Source organism: Lepidochelys kempii, chromosome 6, assembly GCF_965140265.1.
Source record: "Lepidochelys kempii isolate rLepKem1 chromosome 6, rLepKem1.hap2, whole genome shotgun sequence".
Taxonomy (NCBI): Eukaryota; Metazoa; Chordata; order Testudines; family Cheloniidae; genus Lepidochelys; species Lepidochelys kempii.
The window spans coordinates 15,914,793-15,937,686 of NC_133261.1; the positions used below are offsets into that span (position 1 = coordinate 15,914,793).

General features: G+C 52.2%; 1 protein-coding gene across 1 annotated transcript; it reads left to right on the top strand.

Annotated features, from left to right (window-relative positions):
• The first annotated feature begins 239 nt into the window (after positions 1 to 239).
• Positions 240 to 12,492, top strand: LOC140913264 (zona pellucida sperm-binding protein 1-like). Its single transcript, XM_073349344.1, has 14 exons — positions 240 to 271; positions 1,208 to 1,452; positions 3,212 to 3,333; positions 3,503 to 3,637; positions 3,851 to 4,331; positions 5,543 to 5,686; positions 6,506 to 6,690; positions 6,777 to 6,874; positions 9,677 to 9,804; positions 9,898 to 10,087; positions 10,176 to 10,326; positions 10,538 to 10,622; positions 11,658 to 11,783; positions 12,353 to 12,492. Exons 1-14 carry the CDS (start codon positions 240 to 242, stop codon positions 12,490 to 12,492), a joined length of 2,262 nt encoding a protein of 753 aa, XP_073205445.1.
• The last annotated feature ends 10,402 nt before the right edge of the window (positions 12,493 to 22,894 follow it).

The following is a 22,894-nucleotide window of genomic DNA, read 5'->3' on the forward strand; positions in this document are numbered from 1 at the left end:
TCAGCCCCGCAGCACTGGGTGGGTGGGCTGCTCCCCAGCACCAGACCATTGGGTGGGCGTCGGGCAGCCCTCCTTTTCCCCCCAGCCCTGGAGAACTGGGTGGTGCGGCCCCAGCCACCCCAAGTCCTAGCCGCCCTAGCCCCAGCCCCAGCCCAGCAGGCTTCCCGGAAGAGGAGCAGGCTGCTTGCCTGGGCTGGGGCCAACTACCAGCAGCAGAAGGAGGGGGCCTTGGGCGGAGCATGGGCAGGGCCACGCGGGGCTCTTTGCGGAGGTACAGCCTCCCCAGGCTATTGTACGCATCGTCCATGGATTTGGCTGGCTCCAACTTCCAACCGCTGGATCTTGTTCTACCCTTCTCCACTCGATTAAAGAGCCCTTTAATAGCCAGTCTTTTCGCCCTATGAATGTACTTGGGCACTGTACTTGAGCTACTTCTTGATCTCCTTTTCGATAACCTAAACTGACTGAGCACTGAGAATCTCTTGCTAGCCGGCACTTCTTTCAGCCGGCAAATTGCATTTGTGACTCTTCTCTGTATCCACTCCAGTTTTTCAATAACCTAATCCCACAGAACAAGAAAGAAAAAGGCCTCATTCAATACCATGGCCACCTACACACTGACTCGACCTTGTGCCTGCCCGCCCGCTTCGAATCATAGAATATCAGGCTTGGAAGGGACCTCAAGAGGTCATCTAGTCCAACCCCCTGCTCAGAGCAGGACCAATCCCCAACTAAATCATCCGATCCCAGAAGGATACACTGACTAGACCCCTCGATTCCAGGCAACTTGGCCTTCTGATTTTTGGGGCACTTGGGGTGTGCTTGAGCCCTGTTTTTATGCTTTTCTCTGCAACTGTGCGGGCAAGAAACTTATTTTTCTTTTGAATGCACACTGAGGTTCTCAGCTAGTTCCTTGTTTCCAGGAGATGGGGCTTGAAATAAAACATCAGTTACCATGGGACTTGCAATAAAATCCTGAGAGCTGGCAACACTGAAAAGGTAGCGTAACAGGAGGCTTCAATGGGAGGGGGGTCTTAGGGCTGAAGGGTTCGATGGTTATGTTTCCCTTTCACCCTGAGCTTTGCACTTTTCATCCGGCCCTTCCCCACCACCAGGCAGCTCCCCAGGTGCTGCCTCTCTGCTCATCTGATTCACACCCCGCCCCCTCCCCACCACTCACTCACCCTACAAAGCCCCGCTCCCACAGCCTCTCCCCTTATGAGAAGTGGCTGCTAGACAGGGCTTCTTTCTTAGCATCTTCAGCCATGGGGCTGGCCTGTAGGTATTTTGTGGGCTTAGTGCTGCTCTGGTCCCTAAGGATAGCCCTTGGGCAGGGGGACTTCCACAGGATCAGTTTCTCTGTCTTGCAACATGAGTATGACTGTGGAGACTATGGGATGCAGCTGCTGGTCTTTCCCAGCCAGGGCCGCACCGTCCGCTTCAAAGTTGTGGGTAAGTAGCTGCCTGGCTGCTTCATAAGAAAGCTAAGAAGCCTCCTGCTCGTCTGCCCTCTTAGACATGCAGGCGGGTTTTATGGGTCTCTTGTGGAAACCTCTTACTTCTACAGTATGTAATGAGAGCTTTAGGAAGGGAACAAGAAGGTCCTACTCTAGTGCTTTTTGGTGGCCTGGCTGTTGCCCTCAAATCTTGAGTGCCCTGGTCTCCTGAAGTGAGAGTCTGTGGCTTCTGTCCCCTGGAGAAAAGACTGGAGATAGCCCTAACCGTTGAATCCAGGTAGCAAAGTTTTTCCTCACAACAGCCTGCTGACCGTGACCCACAAAATAGCAGAGGGTAAAGAGGGAACCCTGCTGGGGGGAGACTGTAAAAGGACATACCAAAATGTGGCTGGGTATCCCAAGCTCTGGTGTAATTCGGCCCTTTGAGCTCCAGACACCTGGATCCTGCGCCCTCTGTGGGCGATCACCTCCCTGTTGTCATGCCCAAGCATGGGATGGGATGGCCTGGCCTGGCCTGGCCTGGCTCGGCCACTCTCAGCCCTCCTTGTTAGGGGGTTTATTCCTTCACCCACTTACTTCCCTGGTCCTTCTCGCATGAACAGAGAGCAACAATACCCGAAGTCCAAAGATGCAAACAATTCAAAGTTTATTGGGGGGAACTTCCAGCAAGCATGATTGCAGTTTCCTTCCTTAGTGTCCTCCTTCCCAGCTCTGACACCACAGAGCCTTACACCTGTGTCCCTGTTCCCATTCCTGCCCATAGCCAGACATTATTCCAATTTCCTTACCCCCATTCCCTGTTCCCATTTCCCCCTTTAACAAAACATGATTCCAATTTCCGCACCCCTGTTCCCATCCCCTCCCACCCACGCCCACTCACTTCCTTATTGACTACAGATTATATAGTCAAACTTGAGTTCTGCTTAGCTATACCTTAACCAATCATTTTCCTGAAATGTAACTAACCAATCCTAACATATTGGTACATGATTATGTGCCCAATTATATCCCACCACCTTAATGAGTTTACACCCAGCAAAATTAATTATACAGCAGACAGAAACCATCACAGAACCAGACAGAGATTATACAGACAGACAAACAATAGGAAAGTGGGAACTATAAATGACAAAAACAATACAGAAGTGAGGATTTCACATCCCAGCTATTGATGAGTGAGTGCTTGCCAGACAGGATGCTATCAAACTAAGTTTCCTTTTACATTTTCTAGGCACTTCCCTTTCTCTGGAGGTGATAGGAATACAATCCTGTCCTGATAGTGCCTAACAGCCCAATAGCACCTTATTTCAATGTGACTAGTTTGGAACGTGAGGATGTGACCCTTCGCTTCCCAACTTATGGCTGCCTCTGTTGCTTAGCCAAAGGCCTTAGCCTAAGAACAGGGCCTCAGACTGTCACAGTAAGAGAAGGCCCTTACACCAGCAGACAGTGATTTTGATTCTTTCTCTTATACCTCTAGAACTAGCCAAGTGATAAGAATACACCTAAATTCTGAGAGTATAGGCCTTGACAGACAGGCCTGAATATCTATATCCTAACACTCCTGGCTCTAGGTCAGACTTGGTAAATGACGGCCGTCCTGTATCTTTGGAGCTGCTTCCCACCATGCTAAACTCCACTAAACTGAAGGATGTGACAAACCACTGTCGCTGTTCCAAACATGGCTACTTGGCTAAGCTTCATCAAGGGCTTTAACTCTTCCTTACCCACGACCTGTATGACTCTCTCCACAGATGAGTTTGGGACACCCTTCGAAGTTACCAACTGCTCCATTTGTCTCCATTGGGTCACATCTGGCGAGCAAGGAGCGATGATCTTCTCAGCTGGCTACAATGGCTGTCATGTGCAGAAGAAGGTGAGGGGGGTTGGCACGCCTCACCCCAGTGTACCTGAGCAACAACAGAAGCTGGAGATGGGTCCATACCTGCAGTCACAGCAGCCTGTGCAGCTGGGGGGCGCTGCGCTTAGCGCCTACAGAGTCTGTTAGGCCACAATACTGACTGATTGGTGTCTCTTCATTGCAGGATGGGCGTAACCACCTGCAAGTCCGAGTGGAGGAACAGCTGAGCGCCAGGGCCGTCGCTGCCACCTATGATGTGAACATGACCTGCCCCAAGCCCACTGAACGTGACTTAACCCCAGAGGAGACCATGCGCTACGTGCCCCAGCCGCAGCCGGGCCTGGTGCGCCCGGTGCCCCAGCCGCAGCCGGGCCTGGTGCGCCCGGTGCCCCAGCCGCAGCCGGGCCTGGTGCGCCCGGTGCCCCAGCCGCAGCCGGGCCTGGTGCGCCCGGTGCCCCAGCCGCAGCCGGGCCTGGTGCGCCCGGTGCCCCAGCCGCAGCCGGGCCTGGTGCGCCCGGTGCCCCAGCCGCAGCCGGGCCTGGTGCGCCCGGTGCCCCAGCCGCAGCCGGGCCTGGTGCGCCCGGTGCCCCAGCCGCAGCCGGGCCTGGTGCGCCCGGTGCCCCAGCCGCAGCCGGGCCTGGTGCGCCCGGTGCCCCAGCCGCAGCCGGGCCTGGTGCGCCCGGTGCCCCAGCCGCAGCCGGGCCTGGTGCGCCCGGTGCCCCAGCCGCAGCCGGGCCTGGTGCGCCCGGTGCCCCAGCCGCAGCCGGGCCTGGTGCGCCCGGTGCCCCAGCCGCAGCCGGGCCTGGTGCGCCCGGTGCCCCAGCCGCAGCCGGGCCTGGTGCGCCCGGTGCCCCAGCCGCAGCCGGGCCTGGTGCGCCCGGTGCCCCAGCCGCAGCCGGGCCTGGTGCGCCCGGTGCCCCAGCCGCAGCCGGGCCTGGTGCGCCCGGTGCCCCAGCCGCAGCCGGGCCTGGTGCGCCCGGTGCCCCAAATATATCCTCCACCAAGCAACATAGGTGTGTGGGGGTGTCTGTGACCTCTAACTGGTTTGAGTGCATGTGGGTCCCCTCTAATGGAAGGTTTCATGCTCCACTCCTGACTCCTGTGGTGGCCTTCAGAGGAGCTGAAACTAGTCTCTTGCTTGTGGCTGCCATGTTAGAGCTGGTGTTGACAGTGTTGTAAGCCATAATCAAAAATGAGATTCGTTTAGAAATCATGCTCTTCCCCCACCCGCCCCCAGTTTATTTGAAGGGGAAGGGGTGGCTATTTGCCTTCTGGTTTTTCAAAGTTTAGGGGGAAGGCACTTGCTTCCAAAGTCTGTGAGCTTCTTTGGCTCAAAATCCAGTCACACATGCACCAATGTGTCCTTGCCATTGGCTGCTCAGAGGGGCTTCCCCTGTTCCTCCAGTATCCCAGGGTTTGGGATCTGATGTTGTATCCCTTCGTATCTCACCCCCACATCTGTTTGCAATCTGTCTCCTTCACCCCCCATGTGTCTCTCACAGGCTCTTCACAGCTCTTAGTCCCTCCCTCTCCTAGAGTCCTGTCTAGGCCTCCCCCTAAACCAGAGTGGCATCCACTTTGCCTGTAGGTACAGCTTCAGTCTCATGAAAGAAATTCGCAGCCATGTTTATGAGGGACACTTTCCTCTGATCGGCTATGGGGAAATGGTGGCCAACCTGCTAGCTTCTGCCCCATCGTCCGTAAAGGGAGATGGTGACTTCAATAAAGGAAAAATTCATAGAGCAGGCGTCTGCTCACTATTTCATGAGATGGCTAGAGAAACCCACCTCAGAACTGCTAAGTGATAAATTACAGTTGACCACACTGCTGGCTGTGTTGAGGGGGCTGTAGGGTTTAGGTGGGGGCTCTCCTCTGACACAGCAGCAGATCAGGAGCCTGAATTTCCAAGTGACATGTTAAGCCTGCTATCAGAGAAGGGCAACATGCTACATCTGGAGGACAGGGGTGGGGATCTGAGCACAATGCTGTCTGAGGTGGTATGTGGTTTGGGGTTATGGTTGTGGGGGGCAGGGTGAGCTGGGATGGAGGACCACTGTGGGAGCTCTTGCAGCCCTTTGGGGAAGGGGAGGAGGGTTGGACTGGTGTTGAGGTCAGCCACTTGTCCAGAGGTCACTACAGATCTTAAAAAGTCTCTGGGGAAGGGTCTCTCGTGATCTCTTTAGAGGCTCTCTAGCTCTCCTTAATCCACACCCTGCTGTTCTAGGGGCGCATCTCACAGAGGAGCAGTGCCGTGTGGTGGCTGGGAAGATGCCCTGTGCGGATGCCCCAGGCCAAGCTGCTTGCTTCCAGGCTGGCTGTTGTTATGATGAGACTGACCTCACCACTCCCTGCTACTTTGGCAACACAGGTGGGAGACCTGCCCTCATGTCAGGTTATGGAGCCTTTTGTCATCTCTGTCCTGGGAAGCTTGGTGACACACCGTACGTCTCAGATGAGTTTGGTCACCACCTACTAGCATGGTGAACTAGACTTGGATGCAATGTCTTTAACTCTCACCCTAGGCTGCAGCTGGCATCAGTTGTGTGCAAAGGGATTCTTCCTACATCACGGTCTCTCCTCAGTTGCCCAATGCCTGGCAGATCTTGAGAGCCAACACCAAATGTGTGGTGGCAGAGGAAGACCCATCAGACGGTACAGGCTGGTGCTCCATCATCAGATCGATGGATAACTTTGCCGGCTTGTGTCTCGTTCCTGCACAACATGAGCTGCAATCATGCTGTCTCAGACAAACCCACTTACCCCCATGGGGCTTCATTTGATAGATTCCAAAGCCAGAAGGGACCATTGTGATCATTAGTCTGTCTGATTTCCTGTATAACACAAGCTATAGGATTTCCCTGAAATAATTCCTCCAGCAGATCTCTTGGCAGACATCCAGTCTTGCCTTGTCAGTGATGGAGAATCCACCATGACCCTGGACAAACCATTCCAAGAGTTAACTACCCTCGCTCTCAGATCTACACCTTATTTAAATACTTAGACTGTAATCAAGTCACCCCTTAACCTTCTCTCTGTCTAAAGAGACAGAATTTGGTCACTACAAGGCCTGTTTTCTAATATTTCTCATGGCTCTTCTCCAATCTATCATCCTGAGTGTGGCATGGAACTCTTGCCCAATTCCTCTACCAGGAACATCTATACTTAATCCTGCTCCTTTGTGTTGCAGTCACTGTTCAGTGCCTCCTGGATGGTCACTTTGTTCTGGTGGTCTCCAGGGACATGTCTGATCACCCCATCATCCTGGAGAGTGTCCGGCTAGCCTATGCCCAGGCAGGGTGTGACCCCATCAGGATGACTGAGGCTTTTGTGATCTTCCGCTTCCCCCTCATGCAGTGCGGCACCACAGTCCAGGTGAGGGGACACCCACGGGAAGCCAGGGTGAGTGCTCTGCTCAGGGGTTTGGGGGACTAACCTGCCCCATGTCTCCACTCTTCCAGGTGATCCATGACAAACTGATCTATGAGAACCAGCTGATCTCTGGCATCGACATCCGGACTGGGCCGGACGGCTCCATCACCCGGGACAGCACCTTCATGTAAGTTGGCCTGCTCTGTTGACTAGCAAGGAAGTGATGGTGAGCAGTCTTCTGGCCTCACGCTTCCACTGTGGAAGGGCTGGGACAGCACCTTCATGTAAGTTGGCCTGCTCTGTTGACTAGCAAGGAAGTGATGGTGAGCAGTCTTCAGCCCTTCCGCAGTGGAAGCGTGAGGCCAGATCCTTTCCCCTGGCAAAGATCTGATCCATCAATTTTCCAGCAGCCTCTCCTGACCACCAAAGGACTTAGGGGATGTTCTACAGGTATGGATTCCCTGCAGTCACAGACATCCCCTTTTCTGAGTGGGGGAATGCACCTGATCCCTAATGGGGCATGGGGCAAAATCTTGCTTTGTGAAGGGAAGGACACTCTGTGCAGCTGACTGTCCAAGAGTCAGGGTTTTACGTTGTCTGATCAAATGCCAACATTGGTCAGCCTCACCTCAGTCCCTGGAAAAATCCTGCAGCAGGTTGTCAAGGAATCCATTCTGAACCTCTCGGAGGAGAGGAAGGTGATCAGGACCAGCCAAAATGGATTCACCAAGGGCAAGTCGTGCCTGACCAACCTGATTGCTTTTTATGATGAGAACTGGCTCTGCGCATGTGGGGAAAGCGGTGGACATGATATACCTTGACTCTAACAAACTTTGTTACAGTCTCCCACAGTGTTCTTGACAGCAAGTTAAAGAAGTAGGGGCTGGATGAATGAATTAAAGGTGGCTCGAAAGCTGGCTAGATCATCAAGGTCAACGGGTAGCAATCAACAGCTCTGTCTAGTTGGCAGCTGGTATCAAGCGGCATGCCCCAGGCGTCTGTCCTGGGGTTGGTTTTGTTCATTATCATTAATGATCTGGATGATGGGATGGCTTGCTGAGGGTGTAAGTTAATGGATAACACTAAGTTGGGGGGAGAGATCTAGAAAAATTGAAAATTGGGCTAAAAGAAATCTGAGCTTCAATAAGGACGAGTGCAGAGTCCTGCACTTAGGAGGGAAGAATCCCATTCACTGGTACAGGCTGGGGACCGACTGGCTAAGCAGCAGTTCTACAGACAAGGACCTGGGGATTACAGTGTACGAGCAGCTGGCTACGAATGAATAGTGGGCCCTTCTTGCCAAGAAAGCTACTGGTATATTGGGGTGCATTAGTAGGAGCATTGCCAGCAGATGGAGGGAAGTGATTCCCCTCTCACCAGCAGTGGTGAAGCCCATCCGGAGTACTGTGTCCAGTTTTGGGCCCTCACCAACAGAAAGGATGTGGAAAAATTTGGAGATTGCCCAGCAGAGGGCAACAAAAATGATTAGGGGGCTGGGGCACATAATTTATGAGGAGAGGCTGAGGGACCTGGGCTTATTTAGTCTGCAGAAGAGACAAGTGAGGGGGGATTTGATAGCAGCCTTCAACTACCTGAAGGGGTTCCAAGGAGGATGGAGCTTGGCTGTTCTCGGTGATGGCAGATGACCGAACAAGGAGCAATGGTCTCAAGCTGCAGTGGTGGAGGTCTAGGATGGCTATTGGGGACGGGACTATCCCTCTAGGAGGGTGGTGAAGCACTGGAATGGGTTACCTAGGGAAGTGGCAGAATCTCCATCCTTAGAGGTTCTGAATACCTGGCTTGACCAAGCCCTGGCTGGGATGATTTAGTTGGGGTTGGTCCCGCTTTGAGCAGCAGGTTGGACTAGCTGACCACCTGAGGGCTCTTCCAATCCTAATCTTATGATTGTAAATGCCACTTGCTGTGCGATCTCCAATGACAAGTAGGCACAGCCAGCCTGACCCGAGAAGGGCTCCATGGGGCCACCCTGAGGGACTAATAACTCCCTACAGGGTTGGTAGAAAGAAAGCTTGATGTAGGGACTGTTGCCCCCTTACTAACATTCAGTGAGGTGTACTGGTTGGCTAGCTCCCAGTACTAAAAGGGGAAGGATCTATGGGAAATCAGGACCCTGAGAGTGACAGTCCCCAGGAACAATGGGGAGAGGCCAATGCTCCAGGTCAGCCTGACTGACAGGGTGGGCAGGCTAATCAGAGTCAGGAGGCCAGGGAGGTCCTGTCCTCCGTGTGAGCTGGATTTGCCTGGGTCACAGAGTCAGGTCATGTGTTTCCTTTAACCTTTCCCATGTTTCCTTCTTTCTAAAATAGTTGATTAGATAACTTCCATACAAGGTAAAGCAAATGCAATGCTCATGGGTCAGAAGTGCCCAGTGCAGAGAGTACCCCGGAGTGGGGACACCCTAGCCCCAGTCCTAGGTGACCACAGCAGGGTTGGGGGTCGAGCCCCCTCTCCCCCCCCCTCCCCCCAAGAATCCTGGGCCTAGCCTTGTTGGGGTTATGAGGACTCTGCCAGACAGGAGAGTGGAGGGGAGCCCTGAAGGGCAGGGAGGCCACTGGATAAAGGAAGTGGGAGCGAGGACTCGGATCCTTTCGCTAGCCCACTTCACCGGGGTAGTGCAGAAGCCAGGAAAGTTCCCCACAAGAGCAGGACTATTCCCCTGCTTACATTGAGAATGCTGCCAAAAGAGATGTGAGGACAAGTAAGCAGGTGCTTCTAGCCTGTCTGAGAAGGCCCCCATGTGGCCGTGCTCAGACACTCCTGCTGAGTCCCTGAGTTGGAGGGAAGAACATCTGAGTTGCTAAAAGGGTTGATCCACTAGCATCCTTGGATGTCTCCCATCCAAGTACTGATAGGGCCTGATCCTGCTTGTCTCGAGCACTAATAAGGTCACTGCCAGACACCACGTGGCCTCAAGCTGAAGTCACAGAGCATCAGCCCCTGTCTCCTCCCTCTGCTCTCTCCTGTGCAGCCTCCATGCTCGCTGCATCTACAATGCCAGTGACTTTCTGCCAGTCCAGGTCGAGGTCTTCTTGCCCCCCACACCTGCTCCAGTCACCCAGGCAGGACCCCTCCGGCTTGAGCTGCGCATCGCCACAGGTAGGTGACCCCTCACTCCAGCACGGAGATCCCATCCCCCTGAAGGACCACAGGTGTCTCAGCTCTGCTCTCCTCCTACCCTCTCCCCCACAGACCCGAGCTACAGATCCTATCTCTCAGAGAGAGACTACCCTGTGGTGAAGGTGCTCAGGGACCCTGTCTACATGGAGGTTCGCATCCTGCACAGAACAGACCCATCCCTGGTTCTGGTTCTGCACCAGTGCTGGGCCACCCCAAGCGCTAACCCCCTGCAGCAGCCGCAGTGGCCCATCCTGGTGGACGGGTGAGTGGCTGGGATGGAGGGGGAGCATGGCTTGGGGAGGAGGAAGGCGGTTTCCTTGGTCCACCCTTCTCTCATGTCTTGCTCCCAGGTGCCCGTTCCTGGGAGACAACTACAGAACCCAGCTTGTGCCCGTGGGCCCTGCCTCATCTGAGCTGCCCTTCCCGACTCACCACCAGCGCTTCGTCCTCTCCACTTTTGCCTTTGTGGACTCCGCCTCCCAGGTGGCACTTGAGGGAGAGGTGAGAAGGGGCCCACATATAAAGCGGGTGAGGAGGGGGAAGTCGGAGTGCAGGGGCAGGAGCTCCTATTTTAGTCAGGTCCTGACCTCCTCAGTCTCTGCTGAGGCGCTGCACATGCAGAACCAAACCGATAGCTGTGGATCTACTTCCTGCCTCCTACCAGCACTGGCCAGTCACTCACTAACTCCATTCTCACTTGTGTGGATTTTAGGTGTACATTTACTGTAGCGCCTCAGCTTGCTACCCCTCCCGGCTGGAGCCCTGCAGGACCCTGTGCCCATCAGGAGCTGCTACAAGTAAGTCGGAGTGGTCTGAAATCCATGTGGGTTTCTACAAGCTCCCATCCCAAATACCAGAGGACTCATAGTGAACAGAGATCTGCCTGTCCTGCTATATCAGAGGTGGGCAAACTACCACCCACAGGACCATCCTGCCCAGCCCCTGAGTTCCCGGCCGGGGAGGCAAGCCCCCAGCCCCTCCTGTGCTGTCCCTCTCCCTCGCAGCCTCAGCACGCCTCCAGCACTCTGCTCCGGTAGGAGCTGTGAGCTCCCACTGCTCTGAGCAGCATCATAAGGGGGTTGGGATTGGAGAAGGGGCAGAGGGTGTCAGGGGGCAGTCGGGACAGGGGCTGGTTGGATTGGGCAGAGGTTCGGGGGGGCAGTCAGGGGGCATTGGATAGTCATTGGAGTCCAGCAGGGGCTGTCAGGGAGCGGGGGGTTGGATAGGGGTGTGGTCCCATTGGGCAGTTAGGGGCAGGGGTCCTGGGAGGGGGCAGTCAGGAGACAAGGAGTTGGGGGGCAGAGGGGGTTTCTGAGGTGGGCAGTCGGGGGGCAGGAATTGGGAGGGAGCCAGGCTCTTTGGGGAGGCACAGCCTTCCCTACCTGGCCCTCCATATAGTTTTACAGTGCTAATGTGGCCCTCAGGCCAAAAAGTTTGCCCAGCCCTGTGCTATACACTGACTGCAAGGCGTTCAGCCCAGCTCGTTATGTACCTCTACCATGTCCTGTAGCGCTAGCTAGGGTATGATGGGCTAAGACGAAGAGGTAAATGGCCTAATCTCCTACAACTGCCCTATGTAGGAGACAATACTAGAAATTGCCTCTGGAGAGTGGAGTGTCTGCTGCTCCTGATGAAATGGCCTTTCTTCCCAACTTCTCCCACACTTCAAATAAGCAATTCAGGAAGATCTAATACCTGGTACCACAACCTGTCAGGAGGCCTGTAAGGACTCATGGTTGAGTCCATGGTGACGCTGCATTTCATCACGATGGGCCCTCTGGTTGTGAGTGCGCTGGACAGACAGCTCCCTAACTCTCCATTCCATCTGCCAGGAGGCCGCCGGTTCCTGGATATCGACAATGGGACAGGAGAGCCCCAGGACCTGGTGAGTTCTCCTGGCCCTGTGATCTTCCAGGAGAGCCCTGAGCCGTGGAGAGAGCACGTCTATGAGAACAAGGGTGAGGTTTCTGTTAAACCCTAGTAGGACAACTGGCATCTTGCACAGTAACCTGGAATACAGCAAGTCAATGCTGTCTAGGGGGTTCAAATATAAATGTTCATGGGGGGAGGGGGGCTACATGCAGAAGTCACTCCTTGATGATCCATATGTAAGCTAATGCTGGCTGACACCATACCTGTGAGTGCTTCCTATGAGTGGGCCAATGTTGGGTTATATCCTTATCCTATGGACATTCATAGGATGTCTCAAAAACCAGCAAACTTGGGGGAAGCGGGGGGGACACTATGGCACCTCAATGGTGACTTGTATGCCCTGAGCCTCTGTGGCACTCAATGCACTGGGGCTAGCATTGCCTCTGCCCTCTATTGGATGGCTATCAATGGGATGGTGGTGCTGGCTCACAGTCTAAAAAGTGAGTTGACAATTCAAGTATCTTTCTGATGAAGGCTGGCCTAAGCGGTAGGGGGAGCACCACTGGGGCAGGGAAGTCTAGGTGTCATCTCCACACTTTAGACCCTACAGAAATCTGGATTGTCTTAACCTCTCCTCCTCCTCCTCCTCCTTCAGACCCTGTCTCCAGACTAGACCTGACCCTGGTGCTTCTGGCCATGCTTTCATTGGTGGCTGTGGCTTCTCTCGTTACTGTGACACTACTCCATAGGAGAAGCAGCTGGATGACAAGGTCCCAAATCTTCCATGGCAGATGACTGTAAAATAAGGGAGAGGAGCAGAAATAAAATCTCTGGAGTGCACTAATGTCTTGTGGTAGCGTGTGTCCCTCTGGGGGAGGGAACAGCAGTTGTTGAGGCCAGGGGTCTGCTACTAGCCTTGTAGCTCTTCCCCATTCAGCAGCAGAACAGACCTCTCTGCAGGGATAGACACCAGAATAGGATGTGGCATAGAGGACAGGAAGAAGACTGCAAGCTAGCACTAGACAAGGTAAATCAAATGGCTTTCTCTCACTCCTGGGGTCCTATCTGGGGGGAGAGGAAGCCACTCAGCCGAACTAGGGACTTTTTGATTAACTTTACTGTGAATAGCTGGATTCTAACTCCCCTGGGCACGCAATAAGAACTACTGGCGCTTGCCAGTCTCACATGAAGTCCATGTGAGCCAGCTGGGGGACACGCCTAAGTCTGGTAACTAGAAACCCTTGTGTCTTCTGTGGGGGCTGTGGCAGGAGGTGGAGAAGATTTCCCCATTGTGTTAGTGACTGGGAAACCTGATGCTTCAAGACCTTAAGCATCCTGCCTGAGAGCTGGGATCTGCCCCATAACTGGTATCTCCTGCTTCTTGACCCTTAAGCTATATCTCTGGGGCACTCCAAAGCATGGCTGTAGTGCGCACACACAGACCCAAGTGAGCTAGCTTTCATCAAGCTAGTTGAAATAACGGTAGTGGAAGCATAGCCTATACAAGACTAGCTGGGACTCTGGGTCGTACTCCAGTGGGTAGCCTGTGCTGCTGTTGCTCTACTGCTTGATCTGGCTAGGCCAAAGCTACCTCGGCTACATCTACGCACTCACCTCTGTCTACACGGCAATCTACCCTTCTCCATTTGCATTAGTTTCCTTCCATCTCGCCTGGGGAAACTACAGCCCTCCAGCTCCTCTCCAAATCCCCTTCCAACAGCTAAAATCCTCTCCCACTGCTCCTACCACATCAACACCCTCCACCTACTGTAGAACCCACAGGGACTGTCACGCTAACGTGGTGTAACTGTTCTAACCCCTCTACCACCATCTTCTAGGGTAGCCTACTGTGGGACCGGATCCTGCAAACACTTAATGTGCAGGTGGTAATGACTTCACGCATGCATGGAGTTAAGCACGTGCTGAGGGCTGGCCAAGCAACACAAACTGTTCATTAAATGTCAATGTTCATCCTGCAGTAGGCAAAACCAATGCCTCAAAACTCTTCATGGAAAAAGCAGAAAGGCATGTGTATCCAAGAAATGCATGGGCACTCGCCTGAGATCTAGGAGACATTGGTTTGAGTCCCTGCTCTGCCTGACTGGGTGCACATGTGTACTCCTGCATCCCAAAATGGAGTGTTGCAAGGTCAGAGTCTTGGACTGTAAGAAGATGGCAGCAGGGATCATGCTTTTTGTTACTCTCTGCAAAAAGCATTGTGTGATGGCTTGGCACAATAATGAATGGAAGCCTGGTGGTTTATAGGCACGAGACAATGAATTTGCCATTTGCTAAGATTTCAATGTAGCATAAAGATCGTGCTGTAGTTGTAAAGGCCGTTGCTTCTGTGCTTAAATCATGTACTTGGAGACTAACCATGAGAATTATTGCTGAAAGCTGGGCACTTATCTCCTAGAAGCAACAGAGAAGGAGAGAGACTTGGGTGTATTACTTGATCACAGGATCGCTCTGAGATTTCACTCTGATGCAGCTGGCAACAAGGCTAACCCAGTCATGGGATACTCGGGTGAGGTATTTCCAGTAGAGAGCGGGAAGTGCTAGTACCATTATACAAGGCACTGGTGAGACCTCATCTGGAATACTGTGTGCAATTCTGGTCTCCCATGTGTAAGATGAATTCAAACTGGACCAGATATGGAGAAGGGCTACTAGTATATCCAGAGAAATGGATAACCTCACTTAGGAGAGGAGACTGAAATACTTTCATTTAGCCTAACCAAAAGAAGGCTGAGGAGAGATAGATGACTGCTCTCTCTAAATGCATCAGAGGGATTACTATCAGAGAGGAATTAACATAAGCACCAACGTGGACACAAGAACAAATGGATATAAACTGGCCATAAGCAAGTCTAGGCTTTAGATTAGACAAAAGTTTCTCTATCAGAGGAGTGAGATTCTGGAGCAACCTTTGAAAGGGAGTGGGGGGGCGGTAAAAAGCGTAACTGGCGTCAAGACTGAGCTTGATAAGTTTATGGAGGGGAGGGTAGGATGAGACTGCCTACAATGGCACACGAGCGCTCTGTGACTGCGAGCTGCAAAGATCTCCAAGGGCTGGTTTAAAGGACACCAGATGGGGAGGGCTCTGAGTTACTATAGAGAATTCTTTCCCCAAGGTATCTAGCTGGTGGGTCTTGCTCACATGTTCAGGGTCTCACTGATCACCATTTTGGGGATTGGGAAGTAATTTCCCCCATGTCAGAGACCCTGTCGGTGGGGGTTTGCCGTCCTCTCCAGCACCGGTCACGGGTCACTTGCAGGTTTAAACTAATGTAAATGTGGGGATTCTGTTTAGTTTTGTCTTTATATCATTATTTGAGGACATCGCTAACTCAGACAGAGGTCATGGGTCTATTGCAGGAGTGGGTGGGTGAGGTTCTGTAGCCTGTAATGTGCAGGGGCTCAGACTACTCAGGAGCTCAGGTCCCTTCTGGCCTTAAAGTCTGTGACAGAAGAGAGGGGGTTCCCTGAAAGCTCAATAGTGGCAGCGGACAGCCAACTATAAGCAGTAACGCAACACTGGAGATACAAGTTGCATGCAGCTGGATGGGTGCCTGTGACTTTCCTTCTACCAGCTAAATGATGTGACAATGCAGTCAGCATAGACAATCCTGCACATGAAAGACTTGGTATCATCTTGGCACAGAAGTAAGACATATAATTGCCTTAGGGTACCAGAAACAATCCAAAGGGAGTGGTGCAAGCTACAATGTTTGAATGAGGATTGCCAGCACTGATCTGTGCCAGGATAGAACAATAGCAATAAGCTGTTTCCTCCAACAACTCAATGGTGTATTTAAATGATGCAAAACTGGGGGTCAATACTGGCTGATGGGCAGTTATGGGGAGGGGGCAGCAGTGTGCTTTCCAGGACTACAGTGATGGAAGGGGAAGGCTTAGCTAACCAAACTACCCTGGAGCCAATACAATAGGGTGGCAGCAGAAGAACAAGTTTCAGACACAAGGGTGTAAGTTCTGTATTTCTGCTACTGCTCCCTATAAAAATCTTTAAACGGAAAAACCTGGCCATCCCTAATTCTAAAGGCAGGGTGAAGAAGAAGGGAGGCCTCAGTAGTCTACTGAAAGGCCAGTTCTGAAGATGTGTAAAACGTCATTGCGTGGGGTTTCTTCCAGACACTGAAGGTGAGGGATGATTTTCCCGTGACAGAAAAGGTCTGCTTCAAAGTCCATGGGAATCCTTCCATTGACTTCTGGGGCAGAGACACCAGACAGGAGAGAGTTGGAGGAGAGGATGAAACTTCTCCACTTAGGGGAAAAGTGCTGAGTATGATAGAAAAATGGCCAAATGTTTCTCCTGCTGAAGTAGGGAGACTTGGGCCTGGTCTACAGTACGCAGTTATTTCAGAATTAGGCGAGTTACCTCGAAATAAAACTGGTTCCATCCACACGACCAAACCAGTTTTTTCAATTTAAAGGGCTCTTTACTCCGATTTCTGTACTCCACCTTGGCAAGTGGAGTAACACTAAAACTGAGATCGCAGTTCCGGGTTAGAGGTACTGTGGACGCAATTTGACAATATTAGCCTCCAGGAGCTATCCCAGAATGCTCCCTTGTGACCGCTCCGGACAACTCTCTGAACTCCAATGCACGAGCCAGGTAGACAGTAAAAGCCCCTGGAACTTTTGAATTTCCTGTTTGGTCACCATCAGCACAGTCCACCAGCACAGGAGACCGTGCAGAGTCCACCATCTCAAGAGACCACGCAGTCCAGGATTCGCAGACAAGCTCCAGCTTGGTCTGAACGGGAGGTACTGGATCTCATTGCATGTTGGGGAGACGAATCTCTTCTGGCACAACTATGTTCCAAAAAAAGGAACGCAAATACGTACATTAAACTCTCCACTGCCATGACGGAAAGAGGCTACTCCAGGGAAACAGAACAGTGTCGTACAAAAAAAATCAAGGAGCTGCAAGCTGAATTCTGTTGCCCGGCCGCATGTGATGGCTTACTCACACCAAAGTGGCAAGCACTTCAGTCTGAGAGGCAAAATGAGACCTTGTACAGAAAGAACACGTGCTGTGTATTATGAATTGCCTGTTTCACTGAGAAACAGCGTCCCCTTTGTTCTCTAAACTGTATCTTTTAAAATACTACCCTCCCTTTTTCTTCTCCTGCAGCAGGCGCAAATGTTTCAATGCAGCCCCTATCTACTCCGTCCCAGATTAGAAGGTGGAAAAATGAACTCGGGACAACGATTGCTGAGCTCTTGCAGTCCTCCCGCATTGATAGGGCCCAGTTGAGTGTATGGAGGCAAACAATTGCAGAGTCGTGTAAAGCGTTACATGAATATGAAGAGAGGAAGGACGTGGGCGATGAGAGCAGGCAGGATGCTATGGTCAAGCTCATGGGGGAGCAAACTGATATGCTCCGCTGTATGGTGGATCTAATGCGGGAAAGGCAGCAAGACCATAGACTGCCACTGCAGCCCCTGGATAACCGCCCTCCCTCCTCCCCAAGTTCGATAGCCTCCTCACCCAGATGCCCAAGAACATGGCGGGGGGGAGGGGGGGAGGCTGCGGGGACCAACACAGTCAACCCCAGAGGATTGCACAAGCAGCAGAAAGCTGGCATATCCTAAATTTTGATTTGGTTTCTGGACTAGTCCTTCCCTCCTCCTCGTCCACCCCCCTAACCCAATACCCCCCTCTAGCTTCTGATTTCTCTCAATGTTTTGTGCAACAACTAATACAGAACGGTTTTTAAACAATTGTGACTTTATTTCCTTTCATATATATATATGGGGGGGGGCAGGTAACTTTAAGAGAAACAACAACTCCTCTCACAGCGTACCCTGGCCAGTCATGAAACTGGCTTTCAAAGCTTCTCTGATCTGCAGCGCGCCCTGCTGCGCTCTTCTAATCGCCCTGTTGTCTGGCTGTGTGAAACTTGTCGCCAGGCAAGTTGCCTCAACCTCCCACCCCGCCATAAATGTCTCCCCCTTACTCTCACAGATATTGTGGAGCACACAACAAGCAGCAATTACAATTGGAATATTGGTTGTGCTGAGATCTAACCGAGTCAGTAAACTACACCAGCGTGCTTTCAAACGTCCAAATGCACATTCTGCCACCTTTCTGCACTTGCTCAGCCTAGAGTTGAACTGCTCCTTACTACTGTCCAGGGTGCCTATGTACGGCTTCATGAGCCATGGCATTTAGGGGTAGTCTGGGTCCCCCAAGATAACTATAGGCATTTCAACATCCCCAACAGTAATTTTCGGTCTGGGAAGTAAGTTCCTTCCTGCAGCTGTTCAAACAGACCAGAGTTCCTGAAGATGCGAGTGTCATGCACCTTTCCAGGTCATCCCACATTGATGTCAGTGAAACGTTCCTTGTGATCCACCAGTGCTTGCAGCACCATGGAAAAGTACCCCTTGCGGTTTATGTACTGGCTGCCCTGATGTTCCAGGGCGAAGATGGGGATATGTGTTCCGTCTATTGCCCGCCGCACTTAGGGAATCCCAGCGCATTAAAGCCATCCACAATGGTCTGCACGTTTCCCCAAGTCACTCGCCTTGATAGCAGCTGGTCATTGATTGCATTGGCTACTTGCAGCACAGCAGCCCCCACAGTAGATTTCCCCACTCCAAATTGATTCCCGACTGACCGGTACCTGTCGGGCATTGCAAGCTTCCACAGGGCTATGGCCACTTGCTTCTCAACTGTGAGGGCTGCTCTCATTTTGGTGTCTTTCCGCTTCAGGGCAGGGGACAGCAAGTCACAAAGTTCCATGAAAGTGGCCTTACGCATATGAAAGTTTCGCAGCCACTGGGAATCATCCCATACCTGCAACACTATGCAGTCCCACCAGTCTGCAGGTGCAAATGTTTCAATGCAGCCCCTATCTACTCCGTCCCAGAGGCTGGTCCAGATTAGAAGGTGGAAAATGAATGAACTCGGGACCACGATTGCTGAGCTCTTGCAGTCCTCCCGCATTGATAGGGCCCAGTTGAATGTATGGAGGCAAACAAATGCAGAGTCGTGTAAAGCGTTACATGAATATGAAGAGAGGAAGGACGTGGGCGATGACCATAGCATCCTGCCTGCTCTCAAGCTCATGGGGGAGCAAACTGACATGCTCCGCTGTATAGTGGATCCAATGCGGGAAAGGCAGCAAGACCACAGCCTGCCGCTGCAGCCCCTGAATAACCGCCCTCCCTCCTCCCCAAGTTCGATAGCCTCCTCACCTAAACACCCAAGTACATGGCCAGGGGGAGGCTGCGAGGACCAACACAGTCAACCCCAGAGGATTGCACAAGCAGCAGAAAGCTGGCATATCCTAAATTTTGATTTGGTTTCTGGACTAGTCCTTCCCTCCTCCTCGTCCACCCCCCTAACCCAATACCCCCCTCTAGCTTCTGATTTCTCTCAATGTTTTGTGCAACACCTAATAAAGAACGGTTTTTAAACAATTGTGACTTTATTTCCTTTTATATATATATATATATATATGGGGGGGGAGGGTAGGTAACTTTAAGAGAAACAACAACTCCTCTCACAGCGTACCCGGGCCACTCATGAAACTGGCTTTCAAAGCTTCTCTGATCTGCAGCGGGCCCTGCTGCACTCTTCTAATCGCCCTGGTGTCTGGCTGTGTGAAACTGGCTGCCAGGCAAGTTGCCGCAACCTCCCACACCGCCATAAATGTCTCCCCCTTACTCTCACAGATATTGTGGAGCACACATCAAGCAGCAATTACAATTGGAATATTGGTTGTGCTGAGATCTAACCGAGTCACTAAACTGCACCAGCGTGCTTTCAAACATCCAAATGCACATTCTACCACCTTTCTGCATTTGCTCAGCCTAGAGTTGAACTGCTCCTTACTATTGTTCAGGGTGCCTATGTACGGCTTCATGAGCCATGGCATTTAGGGGTAGTCTGGGTCCCCCAGGATAACTATAGGCATTTCAACATCCCCAATTAGTAATTTTCTGGTCTGGGAAGTAAGTTCCTTCCTGCAGCTGTTCAAACAGACCAGAGTTCCTCAAGATGTGAGCGTCATGCACCTTTCCAGGTCGTCCCACATTGATGTCGATGAAATGCAGCACCATGGAAAAGTACCCTTTGCAGTTTATGTACTGGCTGCCCCGGTGTTCCAGGGCCAAGATGGGGATATGTGTTCCATCTATTGCCCGCCGCAATTAGGGAATCCCAGTGCATTAAAGCCATCCACAATGGTCTGCACGTTTCCCAAAGTCACTCCCCTTGATGAGTGGGAGTGGCAGCTGGTCAATGATTGCGTTGGCTACTTGCAGTACAGCAGCCCCAACAGTAGATTTCCCCACTCCAAACTGATTCCCGACTGACCGGTAGCGGTTGGGCATTGCAAGCTTCCACAGGGCTATGTCCACTCGCTTGTCAACTGTGAGGGCTGCTCTCATTTTGGTGTCTTTCCGCTTCAGGGCAGGGGACAGCAAGTCACAAAGTACCATGAAAGTGGCCTTACGGATACGAAAGTTTCGCACCCACTGGGAATCTTTCCCATACCTGAAAGACTATGCGGTCCTACCAGTCTGTGCTTGTTTCCTGGGCCCAGAATCGGCATTCCACCGCATGAACCTGGCCCAACAGCACCATGATCTCCCAATCACCACATGCCGTACCATCTGTGTCCGTGTCCTCATCAGTATAGTAATCGTGCTGTCATCACTTCCTTGCCCAGTCTTGCAGGTACTGCACATACTGCTGCATAATGCATGAGGTATTTACAATGGTCAAAATGCAGCAGAGATCTGATCGGGCTCCATGGCTATGGCGCTTGCACGGGTAATCCTGGAAAAGGGGTGCGAAACGCAGGAGAGCAGAGTGGCAGCGGAAGCTGTGCTGTTTGGGTCACGGTAGCCGAACAAAGACTGACAATGGTTGTCTTCTGTGGCTTTCACAGAGGTGGGAGCCCAGGACAGACAACATGGAGAAGCTCGCAAGCGTGGCAATAGCGGGAGAGCAGAGTTGGCGGCAGAAGCTGTGTTGCTCGATTCACAATGGCCGAGCAGAGTTGAGTTGGAGAGGTGGATTCATCGTAGCAGGAGAGCAGCGGTGCACCGTCTGCTGAAAGCAGTATGGCGTCTGCATGCCAAAAAGGGGCGAAACGATTGTCTGCCGTAGCTTTCTGGTGACACACACCCAGAAACACCCGCCAGAATGTTTTTGCCCCATCATGCTTAACTGGGAGCTTAACAGAGAATTCCAATGGGCGGCAGGGATTGTGGGAACTGTGGGATAGCTACCCACAGTGCACCGCTCTGACATTTGATGCCAGCCTTGGTACTGTGGACGCAATCTGCCAAATTCACCCGCTTTAGTAGGGACACAGAAGACCAAACGTATAAAATAGCTTCCGAAAATTCGAATAGAATAATTTTGAAATAATTTTGTACTGTAAACGTACTGAGGGGTAGCAGTGCCATGAGAAAAAGACAGACGGAGCCTAGGAAAACCACCAGCCAAGAGAAGCTCAAGAGGCCTAAGCCTATTGAGGTGTCCTTACATCTCATCCTCAGGTTTCACATAGCTCAGGCTGAGGCCTGCCTCGGTCTGTGGAGCTCCATACTTGGCCAGGTTAGGTTTCTTCAAGGCCTGGTATGAGGCCTCCCTGCTTTTTCACTAGTTTCACCCCTAACTTGGACTCTGCACAGGCCACTAGGGCTAACCCCCTTAATCTTATTTTAAAAGAGCTATAAAATCATTAACAATCATGGGCCTCAGTTCCACACCTCATCAGAACAATGGCACCTCCATCAGCCCCTGGCACCACGCCAGAGCCCTGTTCCAACACTGACTCAGACAGAACGCAGTGACTCCTAGTGAATTAACACCACTGTTTTCGGACCTCTGGGGTTTTGCCCACAGATCCCCCTACTCAGGCCTGATCCTTCCAAATGTATGACATGTAATGTTAGGTCTCAGCAGCTGTCCCTTATGGGATTGGTGAAGGGATAAAGCACCAGGGTGACTAGGGGCCAGGACTACACCTGTACGGAGATGATGATGTCACCCGCATGAGGGGAGCTTGGGGATCTGTTGCTCTCTAGGGGCTGGTTCACATGGATGTTAATGAGTGTGCTACAGCCACTCCCTAGAGATGGTTAGTCCTTTTCGTTCAGAATCGCCTGGTTTTTGCTCTGAAGATCATGGAGTTTAAATCTCAGTGTGGGCCCAAGCAGGAGCAGTTAAAATTGCAAGCCAGAGATTGACATACAGGGCAAGGGGGTGCAGAGCAGTGGGACAGAAGACCAGACTAGCAGCATGTGTGTAGGTCAGAGTTAAGAGTACTAGCAGAGCTGTGGGGGAGGCGTGTTTGGCATCTGTTAGCATCAGGCTCAGGGGCCCGTTCTCCATTCCCCAGTCACAGGAGCAGTTTCTCTACACACCTTGCCTGCCACAAAGATAAAGCATCTTTGAATGAGTTTTACATTCCTCCCCCCATGGCCCCCCACCCCAGTGTTCACAACACAACAGGGAAGTGGGGAAGAAGCAGAGACAGAGTTACCAACTCTCATCATGCTATTGTGAGTGACGCAATACTTTGTGCTTTTCTTGAAGCTCCAGAGCACCAGGCAGGCTGCCCCCGCAGCCCCGCAGCACTGGGTGGGTGGGCTGCCCCCCAGCACCAGACCACGGGTGGGCATCGGGCAGCCCTCCCTTTCCCCCCAGCCCTGGAGAACTGGGTGGTGCGGCCCCAGCCACCCCAAGTCCTAGCCGCCCTAGCCCCAGCCCCAGCCCAGCAGGCTTCCCGGAAGAGGAGCAGGCTGCTTGCCTGGGCTGGGGCCAACTACCAGCAGCAGAAGGAGGGGGCCTTGGGCAGAGCGGGGCTCTTTGCGGAGGTACAGCCTCCCCAGGCTATTGTACGCACCGTCCATGGATTTGTCTGGCTCCTACTTCCAACCGCTGGATCTTGTTCTACCTTCTCTACTCGATTAAAGAGCCCTTTAATAGCAGTCTTTTTTCCCTATGAATGTACTTGGGCACTGTACTTGAGCCACTTCTTGATCTCCTTTTCGATAAGCTAAACTGACTGAGTTCTGTAAGTCTCTTGCTAGCCGGCACTTCTTCCAGACGGCAAATTGCATTTGTGACTCTTCTCTGTATCTACTTCCGTTTTTCAATAACCTAATCACACAGAACAAGAAAGAAAAAGGCCTCATTCATACCATG